Below are 27,814 nucleotides of genomic sequence, written 5' to 3' on the forward strand. Positions count from 1 at the left end.
ACAATTTGTTTTCATTATCCTCTTATTTTAGAATGTTTTATTTGTTGTTTTTATTGATTAGATTAATACGAGAACTTACTAAATGCAAAAAAATCAAATTTACACTAATTACTAATTAACAAATTATTATTTTGTTTAGTTATAATTTTAGCCTAATTTTTCCATGACATCCTCTGGCCATCTTTATCTCCCCAGGGTTGTTCCCTGGCAGCCACTGATAAAGAGGCTGGGTTGAGTCCGAAAGCCGATTATGGAGACACATTTTCAAAAACATGCCCATCCCGTAATATCAAGGCCAGGTCTCCCATGTAACAGATTTCCTATCAACTAGACAACCGCAACTTCAGTAATGTTTTCGTACCAAATACAAAGGCTGTCGCAGAGAAGGTGAGACTAAATCCTGTATAGGAAAACAGCGACGACCTCCATTGCCTAGCAAATGTACTAGGGCAAAAATGTGGTTCATTAGCTGTCGATTGAGACCAAAATGAGCGCAATAGGTAAAAAGTCGTGACTGCGTAGCAGTTGAAAGACAAGCATGTACATGGACCCCTCCAAGAATCATTAAAGTGAAACAATAAAATTACAAACCACAAAATTTTTATTCAGAATCAGCCATATCGAATAGATGTACATCTCTTTCAAAATAGGCACCATTGACAGCTAAGCAAGCGTCCATACGCTCCTGCCACTTTGTGAATGTCTTTGAAAATTTGTCGTCAGGTAGCGAACTGAAGAAAACTTGCGCTGAGGTGATCACTTCTTTGTTCATCATGAAATGACGACTACGTAATGCGGCCTTTAAAAGTGGAAATAGCCAAAAGTCGCTGGATGCGGAAAAATTTATATTTTTCTCTTCATTGCGTACTCCTGAAAAGCCCGCATGGTATGCGGGCGTGCGTTATCATGGTTCAATATGAAGGAGTTCTTCAAATGCGGCCTCTTTTTTACTACGTGCTGGCGCAGAGTCTCAATGACTCCTTGCTAATACTGTGGCTCTACTCAGTCTGTCTTGATCGGCATATGACTGTTGAAACATTGCATATGTTTCAGCAGCACTTTTCCCTAAACACCAACAAAATTTTATGGCATGTCGCTGTTCATCTTGAATACTCATCGCGAAAAGCAATGTTATACACAAAAAACCTGGAGGGGTAAACTAAACACGTTCCACGTAAATCAACACAGCTGCTCACTAACGTGGTTTCGCAACATGTGACAACTTGCTACGGAAACAGAATGAGTCATCCTACATGACAGGACAAGTGCCGAAACTATAGGCAGTGTTGCCAATCCAGGAAAAAATCTGTCTCACCTTCTCTGCGACAGCCTTTGTATTTTCTTTTTTTTACTATTCATATTCAGTAGTGTCTATTTTAAATTATTATGTAAGTACTAATATTAACAATGTTCATAATCTTACTAGTACTAGCTTCATTTCAAACTGTTGTTGATTTGAATGGAAAAAGTGAGATATTTATTCTTGCAAATGAATGTATGGTGCTACTTATGACTTGGGAAGATATTCTTTGTACAAGAGTCGTTCAAGGTTGACCGGGATTTTCGTACGTAAAAAATCGATGAATAGCCGGATCATGATGAAACGTGCGGGTGACGTAATGTATTCCTTCGCGAGTAACTAGTGCCCGGCATGACGTATTTCGCGCATGCGCAGCAGTTGCAGTGACCATGGCGGCAAGCAGTGTGTCTGTGGCTGTGGAGCAGCGGTGTGTAATCAAATTTCTCGTGAAGGAGAAAGTGAAACCAGCTGAGATTTTCAGACGATTGCAAGCACAGTATGGTGAACAAACGATGTCGCGGACAAGAGTGTACGAATGGTGTGAGCAGTTTTGCGAAGGATGGGAGCTGGTGACAAATGAAGCGCATGGACACATTCGCCTGACTGCAGTCACACCAGTGAATATCGCACGTGTTGAGCAAATGATTCTTGAGAACCGGCGAGTAACAGTGCAGGATATTGTGGGATATTGTTGCCGAGGTGAATATCAGTGTCGGGAGTGTTCAGACAATCATTCACGACCACTTACGCTTCCGCAAAATCTGTGCAAGGTGGGTTCCCCGCCAGCTGACATTCGATCAGAAGTGGACACGCAGGACGGTCTGTGAACAGCTTCTGAATCGGTTTCGAGCAGAAGGTGGTGATGAATTGTTGCAATCCATCATCACGTGTGATGAAACATGGTTGCACAATTCAACCCCAGAGACCAAAAGACGCAGCATGGAGTGGCGGCATAAAGGTTCCCCGCCCCCCAAGAAAAGCAAAACGCAGCCGTCCGCTGGAAAGATCATGGCAAGTGTCTTCTGGGACATGAAGGACGTTATCCATGTGGATTTTCTGGACAAAGGGAGCACGATTAATGCCCAGTATTATTCCACATTGTTGAGTGGTGCTGTACGAAAGTCCATTCGCAAGAAAAGACCTGGGATGTTGTCTGGAAATGTCATTCTTCTCCATGACAATGCCCGCCCTCACATGGCCAATGTGACAACAACAACTCTGGCCGACATGCGCTGGAAAGTTCTGCCCCATCCCCCCTACAGTCCGGATTTAGCCCCCAGTGATTATAATTTGTTTGCACCCCTTAAAGACCATCTGGGAGGGAAGAAATTCACGACAGACGAAGCACTGCGCAGCGATGTCCTCCAGTGGCTACGACAACAACCAAGTTCTTTCTACGCCAAAGGAATTCGGGAGCTGCCAGAACGATGGCAACGGTGCCTCGGCGCGCACGGAGAATACTTTGAAAAACTGACATAGTTTGGTGTTTCTTCTGCTACCTATTTCCTCTGCAGAAATAAAAGTCCCGGTCAACCTTGAACGACCCTTGTAAGGATGGAGGTAGAGGGTTTGAATTTAGGGTTACAGATGACTAATTATGAATATTTATAAATGCCACCTGATATACACCTACCTATAAAGAAATAAAAAAAGTTATGATCAAGTTCCCCATGCTATGATGGCACATATAGTGGATGTGGGGTGTACCGCCCCACACATTCTCAATCTTGACCATTTTGGAGGTGATGTGATCAGCACCATGCTCCAGCCAGCTCCCCCCCCCCCCAGGGTTGCCCTCGTGTCCCCATTGATTTGAGGCTGGGTGAGCCCCAGAGCCACTTAATGCAAGAACAAGGCTGTAAAAATTCTGATCTTGGATCACCACCCTGGGAATTGAACCCGGGTTGCCTGTCAGATGCCCTACTGACTAAACCACCATGGTTCTTACCTAGAAAGAAATGTGAAAATAAATTGCCTAGGATCATATTGCTATATTAACTTTGTTTTCTGAAGTATGAGGCACAATAGTTGAAAAATAAATGTTTAGAAAGCAGAGAATGACCTTGTGCATGCTATAATTCTGTAAAAGCTTGTGGTGTATAAAAGGAAACTATTAAAATAATGCATATAGCAATGACATCCTAAGGAGCTCATATCAAATACAAAAGTAATAGTTCTCCTTCTCCCCCTTCCCCTCTCTCCCCCTCCCCCTCTATACCCTCTCTCTCTCCCTCCCCATCCCCAAAGCTTGTGAAACTTGTTCCAGACCCCGTAGTGTACTGTTTGCAGTAGTGTGGACACAGGGATTTCATTGATGGAACATACTTGTTTAGGTAGTAAGTGGTTATTTTCAAACTTGGGTGAATAGTTCCATACGTCCCTCTTTGTATGCCACCGACCATGTGGAGGATCCTCTTTTCTAAATAAAACTAAAATTGTAATGTGATTTCCCTAGTTTACATTTTTCACCCTTGTACACCCTACCATAGATCCATTTTATCTGCTTGGGCACAATAAAGCAACATATTATTTACAAAATCATGTTTTGCATTTCCACATTATGAGTTGTTTTGTGTATCCCTCGGAAGTATATATAATCAAGGCTGCACTATATTTTGTATTTGAGTAACTATTAATTGATTATGTATTTAAGAAGTAATTTTGTTAGTATAAAAATATAAGACACTAATTTGTAAAAAGATGTTTTAAAAACATACCTTATATTGGTCTGTTTTGTATTCATTTGACGTTTTGATTAGAGCCGAGTCAGTACTGATACCAATGTTGATATTTTGAAATTGAAACAATTTAACGTAGTTCAGAATATTTACGAATTTTTAACACAAGTTTTCCATTGGAACTATATCACATGAAGCTTCCAGAGTTATGCTTTAAAATATTTATAATTTCACACGAGATAATCATTGAATCACAAAATTTATTTCTCCCTGCAATGTTGTTGCAAAAAACTAATGAAAATCATGCATTTTGCATCATTTCCAACATATTTAGATTCCAACAAAAAGTGTCACATATATATTTTTGTGCACTAATGGACTGCTGGAAATGTAATGACTGGTATCAATGATTAAATTCCAACAATTTCCATTACTTGTGTCAGCTAATGCTCAGTCCTCGTTTTGACCAATAAGCATTTATCTTCATTAGTAAACAGTAGAGTTGTTCTTCAGGTAAAATCACAGTGTGGTAAAAGAAGAAAAAACTATCTAGTTAAAAAAGTAGAAATTGCAAGAATAATAATCAAGACACCATGTGTGTTTTTTTTACAAAGTAACTGTAGTAACATGAACATTTGTGAATAATTTTAGTATTATGAGACATTAGGTTTATAGCAGGTAATTTTTGTGTATTAAAAAAATAACAATACTATTATTGAATTCAATGATGTTGTATCTCATGTATAGTTTAAGAGCAGATAAATGAGGAGATGCTTTAAAAACATAAATATTGTTGATATAATATTTTATCCATATAATGAATGCTTTTAGTGACACCGGGAATCTCGTGTGAGGTAGTTAAGGTTTCAACCTCGTTAAATACTTTGTTCCTAGCAACATAGCAATTTTTGAAAAGAAATCTAGGAATCGTACAGCTGGATTTAAAGAGCATATTAGATTACTATTTGATTCAAATAGCACAGAATTGTACTGGCATAGCATAAAAAGCATAAACGCATAAAATTAGCAAAACTTGATGAATAGAGACAATAGAGCCTTTGCCAAAATGAATGCTACCATTTATACTGAAGTGATGTGAACATCTGCATGTCACGTAGACTGGACTGTTTTATCAATAGTGTGCACCATGTCTCCTTGGTATATTGTGCACACAGAGGGGGTTAATGCCACATGTTGCATGTCACCAAGGCCCCTTAATTCACATATAGGGTAGTGACATGTCTTCTGTAAAACTACAGTTGTGCAATAAATGTGGAAGATAGGGTGGTACCTTCATAATAATGAGGTATAATACGAGGTGCGTTCAATTTCTAAGGTCTCCTTATTTTTTTATTTTTTTCACAAATAGAAGCAGGTATAAAAGTGAGAGTTTGAGAAGAAGCATATATTCTAATCCAAACTGGTGGATATCGAACCTGGGACCACTTAATTACAAGACGACAACACTACTACTGCGCCATCAGGTAGACCCTTCACCTGCTTGGAGTAATACCCGTTGATATTCATCTTCAATTGACTGAGACATGCTGTGGTGATATCATGGACGTGAAAAATGTGTGTTCGTGGGTGTGACAGTTCAAGGAAGGCAGAATGTTGTGAAAACAAACTAAAGGAACCTTGGTCATGAACCAGCCGTCAATTACTGCCAGTGCTGAGAAAATTATATTTTGGAACAGCTAAGGTGGTATACTCAGATAAGGGCACCACAATGATGGGTACAAGCTGTGAAACTTTTTTGAGGACCAAATTGTTTCCACCTTTGCAAGAGAAATTGCTGGAAAAGGCTGTGTTCTTTCATCAGGACAATGCTCCTCCTCATCAGGTGCCTATTTTGAACATGTTTTTCACAGAATAGAAATTTCAAGTGATTTCACATGCTCCGTCCATACTCACCTGTCCTCTTGCTAGAGATTTTTGGCTCTTTTCAACACTCAAGGACAGTCTTCTTGGTCACACATTTGCAAGCCTTCTGTTCTTGCATCAACGATTTTTCCAGTATACAAAACAGACACCTATAGAAGCGTTTGCGGAGGCCATGATTTTGTTGAGATTTTTGTGCCTTGTGCACTGGACGCTGGGAAACAGTGTACAGGAGTGCTCCAAGCTGGAGCAGCAAAGTGTTGGAAGATTTTTGTTGAGTGAAGGCGTGAAACCAATAGAAATCCATCGTCACATAATAGTTCAGTATGGTGGCAACTGTATTAGTCGATCACAAGTATACGAGTGGGCTGACAAGTTCAAACAGGGCATAACCAGTGTTGAAGATTCTCTGCGTCCGGGTCGCTCTGTCACTGCAGTCATGGAAAGCAACATTGCTCAAGTGGAGGACTTGGTACGGGAGAACTGGTGTATTACTGTCAGTGAAATTGCTTCCCAGATGGCAAACAGCCCACCATATCAGTCATGATATACTGAGGTTCAGGAAAGTGTGTGCGAGTTGGATTCTGAAAAGTTTTACACCGGAAATGAAGGAGAGACATGTTGATGTGTGCAGGGAGCTTTTGCGCCATTATGAAGCTGATGGTGTGGCATTACTTCATCATATTGGGTTCATTTCTATGAACCAGAGTGTAAGAGGACAACAATGGAATGGCGACCTCCTTCATCTTCCAGACTGAAGAAGGTGCATGCTCAACGGAGTGCCAGAAAGATCATGTTAACTTTGTTTTGGGACCAATTCTTGAACATTACATGCCAGAGGTCATAATGCAAACAGTACCACCTACTCCATCCTTTTGTGTGAAAAACTGATATCAGCTATTCTGCAGAGACGACGTGGTCTGGTGTCTGTTGGTGTGCTTTTGCTCCATGACAATGCGAGACCACACACTGCCAATGTCACATTGTCTACCATCAAGGACCTAAAGTTTGAGTGCTTACCCCACCCTCCATATTTGCCTGATAAAATGAACTGCAATAATTACCGTGGAATTTCTCTACTCTCAACAACATATAAAATATTATCTAACATTCTTTTAACAAGACTAACCCCATATGCTAATGAAATTATAGGTGATTATCAATGTGGATCTAAACGTAACAGATCAAATTTTTCACATTAGACAGACACTTGAAAAAAAGTGGGAATATAATCAAAATGTCCCATCAGCTATTCATTGATTTCAAAAAAGCATATGATTCTGTCAAAAGAGATAAATTATATAATATATTAGTCGAGTTTGGAATACCTAAGAAGCTTGTTAGTATGATAAAAGTATGTACCAGTGAAACAGAAAGTAAAATTTGTGTGGGTATTAATGTATCTGACAAATTTACAATTCATGATGGGTTAAAACAAGGAGATGCATTATCTCCATTGCTCTTTAATTTTGCCTTAGAATATGCTGTTAGGAAGGTAAGAGAAACTAAAGAAGGACTAAAATTAAATGGTGTGACTCAGTTGTTAGCATATGCAGATGATGTAGACTTATTAGGGGATGATATAAATACAATCAAGAATAATGCTAAAATATTTTTCAAAACTGCTAAAGAGATAGGTTTGGAAGTTAACAAAGAGAAAACTAAATATATGCTTACAGGCCGAAACCAAGTGTTAGGTAATAATCAAAATCTAATTATTGATAACAACTTGTTTGAACCAGTTTCCAAATTCAAATACTTAGGAGTAACATTAACAAATGAAAATTATATTAAAGAGGAAATAAAAAGTAGGCTTAATTCAGGAAATGCATGTTACTTCTCTCTTCATAAACTTTTGTCTTCTCGTTTAATATCTAAGAAACTGAAAGTTAAAATATACAAAACAGTAATTTTGCCTATAGTATTATATGGGAGTGAAACTTGGTCCCTTACATTGAAAAAGGAACATAAATTGAGAGTATTTGAAAATAAGATCCTTAGGAAAATCTTTGGACCTAAAAGGGATGAGGAGACAGGTGAGTGGAGAAGGTAACATAATTTAGAACTACATAATTTATATTCATGTCCAGAAATTATTAGAATAATTAATTCAAAAAGACTTAGGTGGGTAGGTCATGTGGCACGAATGGGAGAGGAAAGAGGAGTTTACAGGATTCTTGTTGGGAAACCTGATGGTAAGAGACCTGTAGGAAGACCAAGATGAAGATGGAGGGACAACGTTGAGATAGACCTAAAGGAAATCGGTAGGGATGGAGAAGCGTATATAGATCTTGCTCAAGATAGGGAAAGATGGAAGGCCTGTGTTGCTGCAGCCATGAACCTTTGGGTTTAAGAAGGCTAGAGAGTTAGTCGGTCGCCAGACTAGAATCTTTGGTCACCACTATTTTATGTTGATAAATAATAAAAATATGAGCAATTATTAAAAAGAACATACCTTAGGAATTAATGTTTGTGTAGCGCTGTCGTTCTGCACTAAAGTACCACTTATCAATCGCAGCTGCTGGGTCAAACTGTGACGGGGGGGTATATTTACGGAAACTCGGAGCAAATCATCCAGTGTCTCAGTCTTCAGACAGTTCCTTAAGTAGTCTCGAGTCTGTTGTGACAGCTGAAACCTCTCTCACATGAAGCTGTGCTCACTGGTAGAACAGCACAAAATGTCAAAATCTGGAGCAAATTGGGGAATCTTGCTGAACACTCCTCACGGTGAATCTTCTCCAGTGTCTGATTCAAAGTCTGAGAAGGAAACAAAAGTTTGTATTCTGTCCACTCTGTTAACAGAACATCCATTTTCTTATTATAAAGGCTCAGGTTCAAGTACATGTAGAGCTTCTTTATTTCTTCTATCCCAAACTGAAGAATATTTTCTTTGGGAGGCCAACCCAAGGTGTCGAAAACATGCAGAGATGCAATCACATCTGTTGATATAGATTGCAATCTTTCTGTGATGTACACCTTCACATTGTTAATTAAGTTTCCTCTAACAGTCTGAAACTCTTGCAAGATGCGAGATTTGTTGCCTTGTCATACAACAACCACTGAAAATGGTTTAACCATTTTGTATTAACTTTTCTTTTAACTGGAAATGACACTGAATCGCTATCACATTTCCTTTTACCGCTTTTAGCACAGCTGGGAGATGAGGTAAGCTGAACACTGCTACTAGCGGATTTTGATACATCACCTTTAACGAAAATGGATTGTATGTTTGTTTGCTTCTTCTCCATAGCAGTAATTGAACTAAATAAAACTAATTCTCTGGAACAACTTCACTCACTACCACCGAACCAAATAAATGAGGTAAACAAAAGAACGTTACTACCACGTCAACCAACGTTCATGAGTGCATTTATCACATTCTTTTGTTAACAAAGACTGGACACTGAAGCTCGCGAGAGCAGTTCACAACGGTGAAAATGGGGTTTTTCCACGCACAAGCAAGGAGCCATGATTGGGCCACGATCTGCTCCACTCTACCTCTCCCCACCTCAAATCCGCACGGTGCACACATACTTTCTGCAGTGTCGTCATTTTGAAACAACAGAGTGGAGGAAAAGCAAAGCAGGAAAATGGGTTGGTTTGGGTTTCATGTGCATCCAAAGTGGTAGCATCCCAACAGTTGCGGAACTGTTGTTCCGATTAGATGGTGTCGACATTGAGTGGACATGGGGTTTTCAATCTGCTCGCTTTCCAAAACCATGTATAAACGTTGGATTGAGATCTTCGGGCATGTTTGACACACATTTGAAACAACGAAATTTTAGTTGCCAGCCCCAAACTTTTGGTCACCAATGGCGACCTGGCGACCGGAAATTTCAGGCCCTGCACTAAGTGGATCGACATTCCAGGATGACGACAAAGTCCAGTCAGCGGTGCATAAGTGGTTACGCACACGTCAAATTTATTTTTTTTCCCTGTGGAATCTGTGCTCTTATCAAGCGCTGGCGTAGGTGCATTGATCTAGGGGGCAGACTATGTTGAAACATAGTTCTGTACTTCTTGTTCTTTTGGTGCTTGTAATAAATATTTGTTACAACATATTTCCGGTTATATATTGAATAAGCCTTGTATGTCAAGAACATGCAATGATCTGATATGGAAAGTATTTGCATGAAAATAATAAGTTTTAACTACAACTCAGTAAAGTGCAGTCAATATACATTCTTCTCTGTAGCATCTAGAATATCAAATGTATCATTATCATATATGTGCTTATCTTCTTGATTTTAATGAAATAGCCTAAATTCTGAAAAAAGATCAAGAAACAAACTCTTAACTTACATGATGATAAAAGATTCAGAAAAAGTCATTCAAACTGATCTAAAAATACTCAGGAGCCCAGAGCCATCTGTTGTTCACCTCAGTAAACCATGGCATTATTTTTTCTTTATTTTTTTTATTTTGCTTTCAAAATCTTTCAACAATATGGTAACCTAAACCAATATTGTTAAAAGAAATGTAATGATTGTCATCTCCGGAAAGAAGGAAGAATAATGTGCACTAAAGCTGGTTAAAAAATATAGCAAATCCAGAGCAAAAATTTGGAAGTTGCTATACAGTATAAACCGAACCAACCAAAATATGTTGTGTTTGGGCTTAAGTGCTTCAATGTAATGAAGGAAAATGAAACCAGAGAATTGCAGAAGCTAATGAAATACTAAAAGCATTGGACCTTACCGAGATAAGGGTGAAAGCAGAGTACTGTTGTTATGAATATCTTCGTCACATGTTTTTTTGTCTATGTGGATGGGAGACTCTGTTATAAATACAGGCATGCATATTTCGTTTTTGGCGAAAACACGAAATGTGAAATAACACATTGTAATGTTAATTTTTCATGTTTCTGAAAGATGTGAGGTGCATTTTTCTACCCTGTTTTGTCACGAAATGATGCGAAATGAACTGCAAAATGCGAAATAGGCTCTTAAACATGAAATTTACTGTTTATATACAGACACGACACTTTCTGAAGTTTGAATTATCCTGCAAGTTATGCAATTCACGGAAAATTGATTAATTTTGCTACAAACATTTGAGAAGCAGGAATAAACTTAATATGATTTAATGTGCTATTACAAGGGATATGTTTATTTTGAGTAATAATGCAGTTTTTAAATCAAATTTAGGAATATATTCACATTTTTAAAACCAAAATGTCATTTTGTTTACCGCTTTCGAACCCGAAATTGACTCTTGTTTTTGTACCAAAATTTTGCTTTTTTTATTTACCAAAAATATTTGCCTCTAGTTATAAATCAAGGGAAATCCTCTACATGTGTGTATTTTACACAAAATGGATAAACAAGACTTGTTAAAAGTGAACGAGTAAATCAGAAAGGGAGGTTCGTTACAAAATTTCAAAAATAAATTTGTAACAAAAGACTAAGAGGTTCAGAAGTATTGCAAACCATTAGCAACAAATTATTATTGCTTGTATGATGTAACTAGGTACTTGCAGCAATCAAAAATAGAGTCTGCATTCAAGAATACTTATGTCTTTTAACATTTTTAAATATTTATTTACATGCAGTTCGTGTTTACATCCTACTATAGCATATGCATGATAAAGGGGCTTTAGCATGTGTCGTATATATACTTTTAATACTCTTAATTATATACTTTTGCTATAATACCAAAAAACACATACTTACGAAAGGTTGCTCAGAGGTCACATGGTTTTGTTTACATTAACTTCGTTCTTGCAGAGGATGGAGAATAGATTTGATGCAGTATTGTGTTAAGTCACATTTCCAACGTCAACTTCTGAAATATGTACAGGTTGTTTTGTGGTTACTCTGTGACAGAGTAATGGGCGATATTCACTTGACATCATCGTGTTAAGGAAAGCATATGAGAAGCCTTCTTACAGGGAGAGAATTGCAGTTAACCACTTTGCACACTTTGCATGGTTTCTGTAAAGCAGTGATACCCAAACAAGGTGGCAGAAGATCAGCCTAGGGGCGCTGAGAGATATTTTAAGGGTAAATGAAAAATGAAAAAATATTAGGAAGTAGGCAAAATAAATATTACGTCGAAATAATTACTCTCATACCCAACAGTGCAAGAGATGATGAAATTGATGAACGCACTCGTTCTGAACTGAACTGTTGTTGTGTAATACCTAATACATTTGAAAGTATTCCAATTGTTCATTATGTTATCTTTCAATAAACAAATAACATTAGCACTTGAGTAGGTATTTATTTGACAATAAATTTAACTTGCTCCTGATCCACTTCAATGTAAGATTAAAAATTGAGGAAAAAAAAAGGATTAACAAGGGTGCCCCAAGTTTTTACTCTAATTGCCAAGGGTGCCGCAAACGTTAACAGGTTGGCAATCCCTGCTGTAGAGCTTCGGAAGAGGTGAAAAGCACACATTCCTCATATGATCACAATAATCATACCTTGAATTACTTTTGCAAAGACCATACGCACAATGCTTACCTGGCGTGTTTTCAATGCAAGCTCTGATCCCTTTGACATATGGCACAAATGAATTGTGGGGAAGTTGTTCGCTGAATATCATCCATTGTATGTACACAGTTGTATGAAATTGAAATTGTACGTTACTGCATCTTTTGCAGATGTGGATCCGCCTTCAGGTCGCCGACAGTTGTGTGGGGGAAGCAAACTAGCAGTGGAGAGGATGCTGGAATTTGGAAGGGAGTTAAATAATATGAGTATTCATCTAAGACGTGAGCAAGGCAGGAATGAAACCAACAAAAAAATGTTACAGGTAAGCTATTACCATCAACAGTATTTTAATACCTTTATCAAATGTGGAATAAAATTTTTGGAAGTCAGTAACGAATGTAGAGAAGTTAATCAGATATGAATTTGATGAAAGGGAATGGTTAAGTAATAGAATCAAAATTAAATTGTTACATGATTATTATGTGGATTATCTTGTTAAGTTTTCATTATCAGAGAATTTGAATATATTTGTTGCTGTTTGTTATTCAAATTATTAGGGATTGGCTGATATGAAATTTTGGCCGATACTGATAACCGATATTCTATATTCTACCGATCCGATATAAAATTAGAAATGGTCCTTTAAGGACCTGAAAGGTTCATTGAGCTCCTTAATAAATGTGTGTTTCGAGGTGACTGCAGTACAAATGAAGTTGCATATTTTGACATTTACTTTTTTAGAAAGTAGGGTATGGAGATTATCCATAAAAATTACAACAAAATAGCAGAATTTTGCACTAAATTATCAGATATTTATCGATATATCGGATCGGTAAAATAATCGGTAATTTTACCGATACACCGATATGCCTATATCAGCCGATACCGATTAATCGGTCCCATCCCTACAAATTATTAATAAGTTTTTCCTCTTAATGCTTGTAGTTGCTATCAAGGTAAACCAAAGATGCAATACAGTGCAAAAATAACATCTTTTGAAGGTCCTTAATACATTTTTATCTCTTATGGCTGTGGTCCATACTTTGAATTATATGTAATTAAGGTTTTATATATTTTTTTAGCCTTTTTACTGATTAATTTTTTTTTTATTAATTGTACATTATAGGAATATGTTTTATTTCCAGCATGTATTCAGCATCATGTAGTGTTACTCTCATTCTCAAATACCTCAAATTCTCTACACCTTTTAGTTTCTTATGCCTTTTCATTAAGTCCTGTTTTCTCCTTTGTTTCATCTTTAGATATTACCTAGTCATATCATAAATTCTGTTAATAATGAACTACAGGCACAGTGATCAAGCCAATGTATTAATATTTGGATGTTACAAAGGTACAGGTCTTGCCAGCACAAAAGCACTAATCACTGTTCAAAATGACCACCTCTGGCCTTCACACCGGCCCGAAGTCTCTGAGGCCAGTCATCGATTGCAGCATGCATGGTCTCGATGGGAAAGTCTGCCACTACCTTCAAAGAGAATGCTTGAGACTCGCAAGGTTTGGATGCCTCTTCCTACAGATCATGCCTTCCAAAATGGACCACAACCTGTAGTCCAATGGGCTGAGGTCAGGCCTGCTGGAGGACCAATCAGCTGGAGCAATGAAATCAGGCACATTGCTCTGAAGCCACTCCTGTGTGGTCTTTGCCTTGTGGGCTGGTGCCGAGTCCTGCTGGAAGCTCCACAGCTCATTGTTCAACATGGTGCGGGTCAACGATTTCACAAGTGGCTCCAACACTGTCACTTGGTACACTTTTGCAGATGTTTTCACACCATGTTCGCAGAAGTGGAGGTCAGTTGTGCCATCGTACGAAACCCCCCACCAAACCATCACTGAGGCGGGATGATGGCCTCTGAGGATCCGTGGCGTGTTTTCACGAGCTTCCTGGGATGTCAAGGCATAAACACTGTCATTTTGACGATTGTAAGACACTTCAATCATGAAGATTTTTTTCGTCCATGAAAAGGATCCTCCTGTGGCCACCATTTGTGTAACGCTGAAGGAGTCTTTTTGTTTTCTGCTCCCTCTGGACCTTAAGCTGTGGAGTGAGGAAGTGGCCAGTACTTCGCCGATAAGTGTGGAGTCCTAGGTCACTTCGGAGCACATGCGACATCGACATTTTCGAAATGTTCAGCTCTCGAGCCATCACTGCTTGTTTCCTGACAGGTTTTTGTCGATTCCGTGCCGCCACTGCTTTCACAAGCTTCTGGCTCCTCATGCTGTGAGGTCTACCTTTCCTGGGGCTGTCCTCAATTGTCCCTGTGTCACAGTATCTGTTGATGGTCCGATGCACGGACATCCTGCTGATATTCAGCTTTTTCAGGGTGTTGAAAATGTCCGATGGTGATTTGCCAACTTTGTGCAGTGTGATTACTGCCACACGGTTCTCATATACACCCCACTCCATTCGACTCGCAGTGAAATTCACCTTTCCGCAACCACAGCCAATCACACAATGATACTGGTTGTTGTTTAATCCAACATTGCGGGGTTACCTTGCCAACCAGTGTTGCCATTCCTGTCTAAACTTTGTAACATAATTTAAGATATGACTAGGTATTATACATTTAGATTTCTGTATATTTATTTTCAATCCTGTCCGTCTCTTCTTGCAATCTTCTGAATGCTTGGATTAACTCTTTTTTGGTTCCTGGTTGTACATTGTCTCCTGACCAGATATACCGGGATGTGATTATCCAACAATACGTTCGTCTATTCAGGGTTGCACGGGACTTACTTTCCTGTTTATGGACGATAATGCAAGGACCCATAAAGTGTACCTTGTCAATGAGTCACTAGAATCGGAAGATATCCAGTGCATTAATTGGCCGGCGAGTTCCCCTGATATGAACCCAATAGAACATGAGCGAGATATGCTCAGACAACGCAGGATGGTATCCCCCCTCTCCTCTCCCTCCAGGGCTGCATATACACCATTGTTGCAGGAGTGGGATGCTATTTCTCAGGAACAGCTCTATATATGCAGTCAGGGAACACCATATTCTTTATTAGAGCATTCAAATATGCCTTTCTGTGAAGATGCATCATTTGCTCTAAGTTTGCTTTTTTAAAATTTTTTACAATTGCTTCCAACCATGATTGTTGGTTTCTTGTATTTCTTGTTGTTTTCAGGTGTATCTCACATATATAACAAAATTGGTGCACATTAGAAAGCTGTATGTGCCTGAGGTGCCATCATCCTTAATTGAAGGCCATATTTGTATTAAAAGGAAAAAGTTTTGTGTTTGCTTGTCATAATATATGCATACCCTTCATTTCCTTTAAAAGAAACTGGTTATTTTATACTAAAGCTAATTATTCTTATTTTGTGAAATTTAGAAATTTCGTATTTCCGTGTTGCACAACCCAGCATGACCCTCCCCCCCCCCCCAACCACCACCCAGCAGCAGCACCCGACAACTGGAAGAAGACGACACAAACCAGGATACACATGCCAGCACCTCCGAACGGGAACTACCACCCTCCGGGAACAAACAAAGCAGTGAATGAAGACAGAGGATCTTTGAAATTAATAGGAAACAAAAGCAAGCCATTAGGATTATAACAGGAATAAAGCCTAGGGAATCGTGCAAAATGTTGTTTAAGAAATTTAAAATATTAACCCTCCCTTCTCTGTACATATATGAAATGTCATTATATGTGAGAAAAAATATTGCGCTGCGAAGTTCAATGGAACACACATACGAGGGTCACTATTTATATTTTGAGCCTTGGCAACACTGATTGAAGTTAGGCGCGATTTGACGTTTGCACGGAATCGTCTGGCATTATTGACCATAACGTACTTCAAATGTTTTGTCAATAGCTTCATTTGTGTTGTTTATGTTGCCTTGGAGATTGCGCGACAACAATAAAATGGAATTAACTCGTGAACATTTTCGTGCGATGATTTTTTACGATTTCCGACGTGGATTATCAAGACAAGAGTGCCTCGATCAACTTACTTCCACATTTGGCGATGAAGCCCCATCCTTTGCCACTGTGAAACGCTGGTATAACGAATTTAATCATGGCCGCCATTCGCTCACCGACGAGATTCGCGAAGGTCGTCCAAAATCAGTTGTTGCTCAAGAAAACATTGATGCTGTGCAAAACCTAATACTGCAAGATCGTCATGTGACTTACTGTGAGATTGAGGCAACCATAGGCATTAGTTCCACCAAAAGGTAAAAAAAAAGGTAAAGTGTTCCCCTGTGCATAGCACCACGCCATGAAGGCGTATAGGGGGTGTGGGGGTAACGCCCCACACTTTCTTGATCCGGTCGTGAGTGGGGGTGATGTGATCAGCATCACGCCCCTGACTGCCTTTACCCCCCAGGGTTTCCCCCAGGTACCCATGTTATTCGACGCTGGGTAGGCGCCGGGGCCGCTTCCACCGTTAGAAAAGTTCCCGGATTTGAACCGGCCGGGGATCGAACCCGGGACCTTGAGCATGGTAGTCAGACGCGTTACCGACTGAGTGTCCACCAGCATATATAAAATATTACATGATCATTTAGCTGTGAGAAAGGTATGTTCTCGTTGGATCCCACACAATTTGACAAAAACTCCAAAAGACGCTTGTGTCAATTGGTGCAAACAAATGCTCAATAAATACAATCGTGGTGCTTCAAAAGACGTATATAAGATTGTAACAGGTGACGAATCATGGATATATGCATATGAGCCGGAACGTAAACAGCAGTTTACTGTATGGGTGTTTCAAGATGAACCCAATCCAACAAAAGTTGTTCGCGCTCGAAGCACATCGAAACAAATGGTTGCCTGTTTTTTTGGGAAAACTGGTCATGTGGCAACTGTGCCTTTAGAGGAACGTAGAATGGTCAACTCTGAATGGTACACAACAATTTGTTTGCCAGAGGTCTTCGGTGGTCAAATACGGAAAACAAACAAATGCCGTCGGATCATTCTTCATCAAGACAATGCCAGCTGTCACACATCTCGTCTAACAACCGACTTTATGAACAGTCAAAAAATCGAATTGATGGGTCATCCGCCGTACAGTCCTGATTTGGCACCCAATGACTTCTTCTTGTTCCCGAATGTCAAGAATAAATTGCGTGGACAAAGATTTTCGTCGGCGGAAGACGCCGTTGATGCGTTCAAAAACCATATTATGGAGGTGTCTCAAGAAGATTGGAAAAACTGCTTTGACAAATGGTTCGAACGAATGCAAAAGTGTATTGACCATAAAGGAGAATACTTCGAAAAACAATAAAGCAGTTTTCGATGCCAAATTCCTGTTTTTTCATTGTTAAGCTCAAAATATAAATAGTGACCCTCGTATAACACCCAAAATAAACAGCTCTTAAAGCCTTACTTCACCAGGCTAACATTAGTTCAAGAAGGACCCCAACAGATGGCAATTAAAATATTCAAACATTTACCAAATGATATAAAAGCAGAAAGAAAGTATGACAAGTTTCAAAAACAAATTAAAGAAACTATTAGTTAATAAGGAATATTATAGTGTTAGTGAATATCTAGATTGTAAATTATAGGAATTTTGTAATTATATTTTTTTATCTGAACTGTACTGAACCCTCCAAATACCTATGTATATGGTTTATATGGAGTAAAAAAATAATTAAAATCTGCAATGCAGAAATACGAAATTTCTAAATTTCATGTAAGTAATTTTAAACTGCGTTTACCGCATCCATCATGAATAATTATACTTAGTTTTGGACTTAAAAATACCAATGTTTCGGAGGCTAATTCTGCCTCCATCTTCAGGGTAGTGTGTAATTTACTAAATCATAGTTCAGTACCTGGACACATGATGTGTTTGGGGTCGGTGTCTATATGGTGAGTGAGAAAAAAGGGTTACCTTGGAGGGTTATTCTCGGTGGCCAAGGCTCCACCTCGTCTTCTGGCCACAAAGACCTCTTGTATATGGAGGCAGAATCAGTCTCCGAAATGTTGCTATTTTTAAGATTAGCACAGTGGTTAAAAGTCCAAAACTAAGAATGAATGAATCACCACTGATCAGCTACAAAGAAGAATTAAAACTAATTAAATTGTAAACTATTTATGTGCTAGTGTACAAATCTTCCATTTCTTTAGACTATAGTGCTTTAATTTTACAGTGAACCTTTCATATCGTGTAATTTCATAAGATGTTCAGGTACTGATGTACTTAAGTGTTTATTCTTTGATTACAAGGATGCCTTTAGTCTCCTGGCTTATTCAAATCCATGGAATAGCCCTGTTGGATGGCAGTTGGACCCAGTGCAGCGGGAGCCTGTTGGAGCAGCACTCAATTCTGCAATACTAGGTAATTTTTTTAAAAAAAATAAGTTGAACATTTCGATAGAGCAACACAGTTCTTAAGTGTGATGTTATCCATGAGTTAAAATTACCAAATCATTTACTGAAGAATATTTTTACGTGCTTCTATTCCATTTTGGTCACTTTCTGCTCTGGTGTTGATGCAAAAATGATGCAGTTTTTAATCATTCACTTTAAAGTAGAGTAACCTCTGTTAATCGAAATAAGAGCCATTAAAATGGTGCATTTTTGCCAAGAAATACATCTGTTTATTTCAATGGCGTAGAATTCTGGAATCCTGGAACATATGAATCCTTCGATGGTGTTTTTAGTTGCTGCTTGGTTGTTGAAAACCTTCTTGTCTAGAAAATTGCAGATATGCTCGGAAGAGTGGTGGTCATTTGGGGAGAACTCTTATAGGTAAAAAGGGTGAAGCAGTGTTTCATAGTCAAGTTTGTTCAATTTATGCAGGACTGACATGCAGTCATGTGTGCTGTTGTAGAGAACGCTGTACATTTACCTCCTTGTTATTAATACACAATGGGATATTCAATGTCAAATCAACACCCTTACATTTTTTGATTCATTTGAAATTTGGCATACCGAAAGGACCCCTGAGGTTGAAAAAAGTTGCAGATTCATATCTTTGTATTTCCGAAATTACATGTGTGCAAGATGTGTGATTTTGACCTTTTTTTTTCAACATCTTGTTAACTTTAAATTGTATTCATACTATGGGAATGAGAGACGCGGTAATAGAAGTGATTCAAACAGTGTTGGAAAGGTCTTGAAGGGAGCTCTTTTACAATAGATAATACATGCCTGTATCAGAGTAAGAAACAATTTAAGGTTTAAAATGTTGGTAGCCATTTTCTCAAAAACAGGTCTTTTAATTATTTTCACAAATTTACGTCATACATACACTATTTTTAATAACTACAAAATTTTAAATGAGATGCCAATGTGATGTGGAGTTATGTTAGATTTAGTTTGACTTAGGCTATGTAATGTGAATCATATTTTGATAGTTTAATTACTATAATACAAAAGTAAAAGTGTAACAGAAATGGAAATTAAATATGAATACAGTATTGTTTGAATAATGTATATGAAGCTGATATTTGTCAGCCTCCGTAGCAGAGTGGTTAGCACACCATGGTATGGCACCAGAGGTCCCGGGCCTGGCCATTAGAAAAGCGAATTAAAGTAAACAAAATCAATCAATCAGTGAAGCTGATATTTACATTCCCAGTTCTTAGAAACAGGTTGATTCAAAAGTCCAATCCCATGGTTAAATGAAATCCATTTACATAAGAGCACTTCAAAGTTGAGGTTTCCACCTGCTTTTTACATCATACAGTTATGGCAGCAATCTAATTTGTGATGACTAGGGGACAGATTGTTTTGCATTTTTCCATCCTCCTCCCCACACCTCTTGAAAATTCATCTGCTTTCTATAGATTTGCTTGATTGGGAATACTCTGTTCAAAGTGGATATTGAGGTGGTTTGATTTTGAAAATCACAATTGTGGTGAAAGCACATTAATGTCGTAATCATTCAATGGTGTTCATTTGGCTCTTAGATACTCTTAATATTTTCAAGGGAAAAGCATGGGAACAAAATATATACTGATGGGGTGAAGGACATTTGATTGTAATGTAATATGTACGCCGTAAACACACACAATTCTGTTGCTTTAAAACTCAAAGTTTTCATAAGCATAAGTAGCAAATATTTTGTGTAGAATAATGTACAAAATACTAATCATGTTAAACTGTACGTAGTGTCTAACATGGCAGCTGATAATATTTTGCAAATTATCGACAAATTTCAGCTACATAGACTAAAAAATATTTCAAGTTACAATGTATGTAAATGCTTATTTACTTGAAGAAAAGTTACTGAAATTATGGACGTGGAATCAAGATTAAATAAAATATAATAAAGCATAATAGGAAAATTCCCCAACATATGTGATAAACAAACGTGGGGGAATAAGACTGCTAATCTTTCATCACAGCACGAAAGCCCTAACTTCTTTGAAACTATGAAGACAGACTTTTGCCACAAGCAGTTCTTTTAATATAGACTATTGAAAGGAAGGTTTATCAGAAAACACCTTTCACTTAAAATAACAAAACATATCTACAGTAGCATGCAAAGATGCATACTTTTCCAGGTATACAATAATCTTAAAATATGTTGCAGTTTTAAGCTTTAGTTCACTTTTTTTTTTAAATAACTGCACATTCTCTCTCGATAATGCCCTGTACTATGAACAATGATCCATTTTTACTCAGTAGTTCATTGCTGAAGACCTGAAGTGGAGTCTAATGTTGAAGTATTTTGTTATTGTCGACAGATGAAGAGTCAGTTGTATTGGAAGTTAGGGGCCAAGCTGAAGGTAAGTTTTTTTTGTGAGTGGTTCTTATTTCTGCTGCTACCCAAGTGAACACAATGCCACACAAACGGTCGAAAATTGTTACGTTATCACAGCATACTTCAATGACACACAGACAAATTGCTACAGAATGTGGTGTCGATTGGGTACTGGATCCATCGCGCCTCAAAGAAAGGGAAAATGTGGTCGCAAACGGAAGACTTCGTTGCAGGATGACCGAATTCTTATTAGAAAAAGCAAACAGAACCCCAGACTGACTGCTGTTGATTTAACATGTGATTTATTGTCAAGTGGAGTGGACGTCCATGTTACAACAGTGCATCGCAGACTGCTTGACGAAAAGCTTGTAGGCCATTGAAAAAACAGTTGCTTACAAAAAAAAAAATGTGTAAAAAGCATGTAACGTTGGCAAAACGTCATCGTGACTGAACCGTGAGTGACTGGAAGAAAGTGCTTTTTTCGGACGAATGCCATTTTAAAGTGCATGGTCACAAGGTTTCTTTCGTTCGTAAAGGAAAGTGTGAAAAACTTTCACCAGAACACATGCAACAAACTCCAAAACATCCCCCGAAAATAATGATCTGGGATTGTTTCACATCTGAAGGGCCTGGACCAATAGTTCCTGTTAAGGGGATGATGAACAGTGATAAATATATTGACATACTGGGACGAAAAGTCATACCTCATCTCAAGAAATATTTTCCTGATGGTGTTTTCCAACAGGACTAGCAAAATGTCGCACATCTCCAAAAGTCAATGAGTTCTTTGATAATAACAATGTACAAGAACTCTCCTGGCCAGGAAACTCACCTGACGTAAATCCAATTGAAAATTTATGTTCAACCAAGGAGAAAATGCTTTGTGTCCTTGTTAACATGTGGTACCATGATGAAGAAATTAAAAATATTTGTGCAAATTTAGTGTCATCCATGCCTAAACATGTAAAATATGTGATTACACGCAAGGGAGGTCACATAAAGTACTAAGGGTATTTCTAAATACATGTATAGTTATGTATATTGCAGCAATTGCATTAAATGACAAAATATGTATCTTGTTCGGATTAATTTGCATGCTACTGTATATGTACTGTGTCGAAAAACATAAAAATAATTTTATACATTTAAGTTTTATGAATCATCAAAACTACTTTTTAAATAAAAATCATGATTTTTATGTACCCTGGTGCACATAATTGCATATATTGGGAATAATTTTTATGCAGTCATTCATTTCTAGTTTGCCTATTGTGCTTTTTTGTTCTTTGTGTCAAGAGTAACGTATATTGCTTGCATTGATAGCACTCTCCTACCAGCCAGCGATGTTTGAAAGAAAGGACTCACATTTCCAGGTGCTAGTCATGGCATCGGAGCATTATTTGCTTATTAACTGTTGACATGATATCTGTGCGTGCCTGTATCTTGAGTGGTTGCAAATGTTTGGCTCTTTGAGGATTCTATGTGTATGTCCATGCTTTCAAAGAAATCACCGAAACCTTTCCTTTACCACCTGGAAATATGATCCCTTAATTCTTGGATATGTTGGCAATGGCATGCCTCGAGGAACGTGTGGCCATGAAGCCTGATTTTACATTCCCGGATTTTACAGTTTTCCTGCATTATACATTCAATATTGATGATCCCAACATACATACTAAAATGTTGATAATTTTTCCTCGATTTTACATTTTCCCGTATTTTAAAGTTTATCAGCTTGGTCTCCTAAAAAAAGTGAAATCGAGGTGCACAGTATTTTTAGGACATGTTTTTAAACTGTTATTGCATAATTTTGCCAATTTTTAATGCATATTTTGGCCTTTCTAGTGATATAAATCTTGTGTTAGTCATGCATGCTATACTTTAGGGCTCATGTAGCAATCAAAGTATGAAACTCTGTACCATTAACCAAGGTTTAGGATGTTCCTGGATTCACTGTTACATTACTCATCACTCGTAACTATATCCCCAACATGGCAATAAGCATTATAATAGAAATTTATCATGTCAAATCAGTGTGTATGAAAGCAATAAAATGGTGGAATTGTGCTCTCAATTCTAAACTATCTACACTTGTATCAGATTGATAAAATTATTGTCAGTTTTACTGAACAGCTAACTAGGTACATTGACTGACATTATTTATTTATCTACCTTATCCCTAATATACTCTATGTGATCAGAAGTATCCGGACACCCACCTGAAAAGAAACTACATGTTTGGGCAACCCTTCATCGGGAACACTGGCAGTCAATACATTGTTGGCCCACCCTTAGCCTTGATGACAGCGTTCACTCTCACAGGCATACTTTCAATCAGGTGCCGGAAGGTTTCCTATGGCAGCTCATTTCTCGCAGAGTGCCAAAATGAGAAGAGGTATTTATGTGAATCGGTGTGGTCTAGCACGAAGTATGCATTCCAAAACATCCCAGAGATGTTCTATGGGTTACAAATCAGGACTCTGCGCAGGTCAGTCCATTAGTGGGATGTTGTTGTCGTCAAACCACTCCCCCACAAGCCCTGTAGTATGGACGGGTGCTCGGTCATGTTGAGACACAATGGTCGTCCCCGAACTGGTCTTCGACGATAGGCAGCATGAAAGCTGTTAAAATGTCAACGTAAGCTTGTGCCATGACATTGCCATGTAAAGCAACAAGGGGGCCAAGCCCCCTCCAGGAGAAACATGACCACACTGTAACCCTGCCACCTCCGAATTTCACTGTCGGCACTATACAGGCTGTTAGATGTCGTTCACCAGGCATTCGCCACACCCACACCCTACTATTTATTTATTTATTTATTTATTTTACCTAAAGTTTCAGATACAGTACTGAATGACCATTATACACTGAAACAGTAACAGCAGGAAAATAACAATAACAACAACAACAAAATAGAGATGGCACTGAAAACAAATCAAAATTATACATATATCATTAACAATTTTCTAAAACTTTGTTCTGGCAAAAATATGTCCACATTTGGAGGCAGGTTATTATACGAGTGAGGAAGCCTGTAGAGACCGCTGTAGGAGGGAGAGCCTTGTGGTGGGATTGTGAAATAGCTTGACGTTGCGGGTTGGCCGTGCGGGGACGCGTAGATGAAATTTGTTGAGCAGAAATTCGGATTTAATTTTACCATTCATGATTTTGTGCAAGAATTTCATGTCTGCTAATTCACGACGAGTGTGTGGTGGTTGGATATTGAAGACAGACATAATATCTGTTTTCTGAAGGTGCCTCAGAGAAGGTATTCTGTGGCAAGCAATGGCGAGGAAAAAGTTGAGAATGGAATCAATCCGGGAAAGATTTGTTTTTGAAGCCATGGTCCAGATAGGAGAGCAGTATTCAAGAATGGGGGAGATAAGGGATTTGTAAAATATGCTGATTGATGATTGATTTTGGATTTCAGTGAACCTGTACAGAAGACCGAGAAGATGCATTGTTCTTTTAGTAGTGTTTGTAATGTGCTCATTAAAGTTTAGTTTTTCGTCGATGATAACTCGGAGATCTTTTTGAGAGGTAACTTTTTTGATGGGATTGTTTTCAAGATAGTAAGCAGAATCGAGTTTGTTCCTTCTTAGGGAAATGGTGAGGCAGGAGCATTTTTTAGGATTCAATTGAAGTTTCCACTGGCGACACCACACAAGTTGTTCTGTAAGAGCTTGCTGTAAGATTAAAGCATCGTGTTCCGATGAGATTTCTGTGAAGAGTTTACAGTCATCGGCAAACAGAAGTATATTTATAGGGAGAGAGGACAGTCTCTCAGGCAGATCATCCATGTAAAGAAGAAACAAAAGTGGGCCTAAGACGCTCCCTTGGGGAACTAGACAAAACAGGAAGAAAGCTGGAAGAGGTGCCAGGAAGGATAACACGCTGCTCTCGTGCACTCAGATAGTCTTGTAGTAAGGATAGAAATTTCCCATTTCATCACTCCACACAACGGTTTTCCACTGTTCTATGGTCCAGTTTCGACGCTCCTTGCACCACACGATGCGGTGTTTGACTTATGGGCAGCTGCTCGGCCATGGAAACCAAGTTGCCACACCTTGTACCAAACAGTAATAGTGCTTGGAGTAGATCCTGATGCAGTTCGGAATTACTGTGTGATGGTGGCGATGGATGATTGACGATAATGCTGTACAACCCTCTTCAACACTCTATGGTCTCTGGAGGTCAACATGGGAGGTTGGCCTGCACGCTTTTGGGTTGTACACATCCCTTCACTAGAACATTGGAAACAGTGGACAGAGGGATGTTTAGGAGGGTGGAAATCTCACACACACACTTCCTACTCAAGTGGCACCCAACCAACTGACCACATTGAAAGTCTGCGAGTTCCTCAGACCATTCCATACTGCTGTCTCACACTGTCTGCAGACTACTGAGTTCGCTGCCTATGTGTTCCACGCGTTAGATGGCAGTACTGTGTCGCCCTCTATGATAAACACAAGTTTCGCGGTGTGTCCGGATACTTTTGATCACATAGAGTATGTAGTATTTGGAACTTATGCATGCCTGGATCTACCCGTAAACATAAGGTCGAATGCCTTTCATTTGACTATTGCAGTTATATCAAATACAATTATTTCTCTATGTTATACATATGCTTGATAAGCCAAATATTAATTTTAATGTGATCAGTAACTTGAGCATGTTTATATTTGCCAATTTTGGTTAATATTTTTACTAGAATAATGTGGAAGATGGCATTTAGAGTTTTTCTTAAATACATTGTTCACTGCCAGCGAAGTGATAAAGTGCATTCATTTTGCTTCTGGGCGAGATAGCATGTGACATGGTGCAGATGCCGGCATTTTCGTTCCGTAACACACATATCTTTAGCATGTAGACAATTATATTTATATTGCATAACAAATACTAAACTTTGTTATAAGAATTGTTGAAAGTTGTTCACGTGCTATCTCGGCCCAGAGACAAAACGAACACACTGTACTTACATGTTACAAGATACTATTTTAAATGGAACATTTTTCTTGATGCTTAGAGTAAGTAAATTATTAGGTATAATGAATAAGATAGTTAAAATTAAAAAATAATGTATAATTCTTTCACAATTCTTCAGAATCCAGCAATCTGCCGAGACGACCACCTTTGGAAGTAGCTTTGGCTCATGCTCGTGAGTTAGTTCGTCTTATGTCTCGATCAGGACTCGGTTCTTGCGCCTTCGCCAACGTTGACGATCTCATTCAGAACTGACTTTCAAAGACATAGCTAGTGAGTTAATAAATTTATTGGCTAAGAAACAATCTCCAAACTACATCCAGTGAGTGCTGAAGAGAGTGATCTTTGACCTCTTATCCCCCCCCCCCCAATTTTGCTCCCCGTTTCCTTCAACTCCCCTTATAATTCTGCTAGTGAGGGTTTGAACTTGTCCCCCAATGTTTTTGTCCAAGCGTCGGCCACCAAATTTTTAGTATTTATAAATGGGGCTTCTGTAAAGCAAGATCATGATGGGGAAAGAAAGCTGTTCTTTGGAAGAAATTGGTTCCTTGTCATACAGTGCCTAAACAACAATATGAAGTGGCCATTAACAATGAACTAACAAGGAAGCTGATAATGTTATTTTTAATGTACAGAACAAAAAAAAATGTTCAGATGAAGTAATGCTCTTATATAATATCATGCCCTGTTGTTTTGTGGGCTCTTGTACAGATTTTTTTTTCTTGCCCATAAATGCATGTGTTTTGAGAGATGATCTTGGTCGCAGGCATTGTTGTATAGCATAGTAGTGATATCACTTCTTTCAAATTGTGTCTAACTTCGTAATTGCTAAGGCACATAAGGGTATCTATCCCCCTTTTTAAAAAAATGGTTTTGCTGTGGTGAATATAATACGTCCAGTATGGACCCCCAAAATGATTTCACCTTGTGTGGATCTGAGTGAGGAGTTTAGAAAAGTGTATTAGATACTTCTTATAAATAAAAAGATGGAACCGCCAATGTCTTTTTGACATCTAAATAGATACTAAAATACTGGCAGAGTGTATAAAGAAAAGGAAACATGGTATTCATACCTGGCATTTTATCGCATATTTAAGTGTACAAGATGAAATGAAGGCGATAGCATGGTTGCTTTATGTTGACAGTAACTGGGTAATGAATATTTTTTTTGGTATTAATTTTATCACTAAGAAACTGTTTTGTACTACAATTTGTTTATGAGAAAAATAGATTTACTTTATGTTGGTTTCTTTGTATTAATTTCAGTACTAAGAGGCTGCTAAATGTTTGATACAACAAATAAATTAAGCATTTTAGCTCACTTAGTGTTTTATTTACATGTTTAGCCTCCTGAGCATATGAGGAGTGTGTGTAATGGTAGAATTTAATTAATTGGCTCAAAAATATATAAAAATATCACTGCAATTCAGAATTTCTGTGATGTAGAGTTGCAACATTTTGATTAAGGAAATTCTTGTTGGACAAATTTTTAAAATTGATAAAAGTAATTTAAAATTGTGGTTGTTATATCTCTGGAAGTATGTCAGACTGTGTGACGAAAGGTTTAATGCTGGTAAGTAAAATAATTATATAACACCCTGTTGCTTGGATCTTTTTCAGTAACCATGCTACATCACAAACGATCATTAATTACAAGAACTTTCATCCAGGTAAATGCCATGGTGCTTGTCTCCAGTGCATCCCTTCTCATGTGTTGGTCTGCCATACTGAAGGTGATGGGATAATAGGATTCCATACTGAAGGTGATGGGATAATAGGTTCCCACACACCTGGAGAACCTGAAAATCTCGGGGAATTTAAAAAAAAAACTCAGGGAAAATCATCT

At 38.2% G+C, this 27,814-nt stretch overlaps 1 protein-coding gene across 2 annotated transcripts in view; it reads left to right on the forward strand.

The window, feature by feature from the left end:
• RanBPM (Ran-binding protein M) overlaps nt 1-27,289 on the forward strand; it is a 105,978-nt gene extending 78,689 nt beyond the window's left edge. For both annotated transcript variants that reach the window (XM_083138941.1, XM_083138942.1), the window contains exons 8-10: nt 12,467-12,618; nt 18,501-18,612; nt 26,090-27,289. In XM_083138941.1, coding sequence (XP_082995067.1) covers nt 12,467-12,618; nt 18,501-18,612; nt 26,090-26,223 — 398 coding nt within the window. In that variant the 3' untranslated portion in view covers nt 26,224-27,289. The remainder of the gene's footprint in view (nt 1-12,466; nt 12,619-18,500; nt 18,613-26,089) is intronic.
• The last annotated feature ends 525 nt before the right edge of the window (nt 27,290-27,814 follow it).

This window comes from Lepisma saccharinum, chromosome 17, assembly GCF_977018435.1.
Source record: "Lepisma saccharinum chromosome 17, izLepSacc3.1, whole genome shotgun sequence".
Classification (NCBI taxonomy): Eukaryota; Metazoa; Arthropoda; class Insecta; order Zygentoma; family Lepismatidae; genus Lepisma; species Lepisma saccharinum.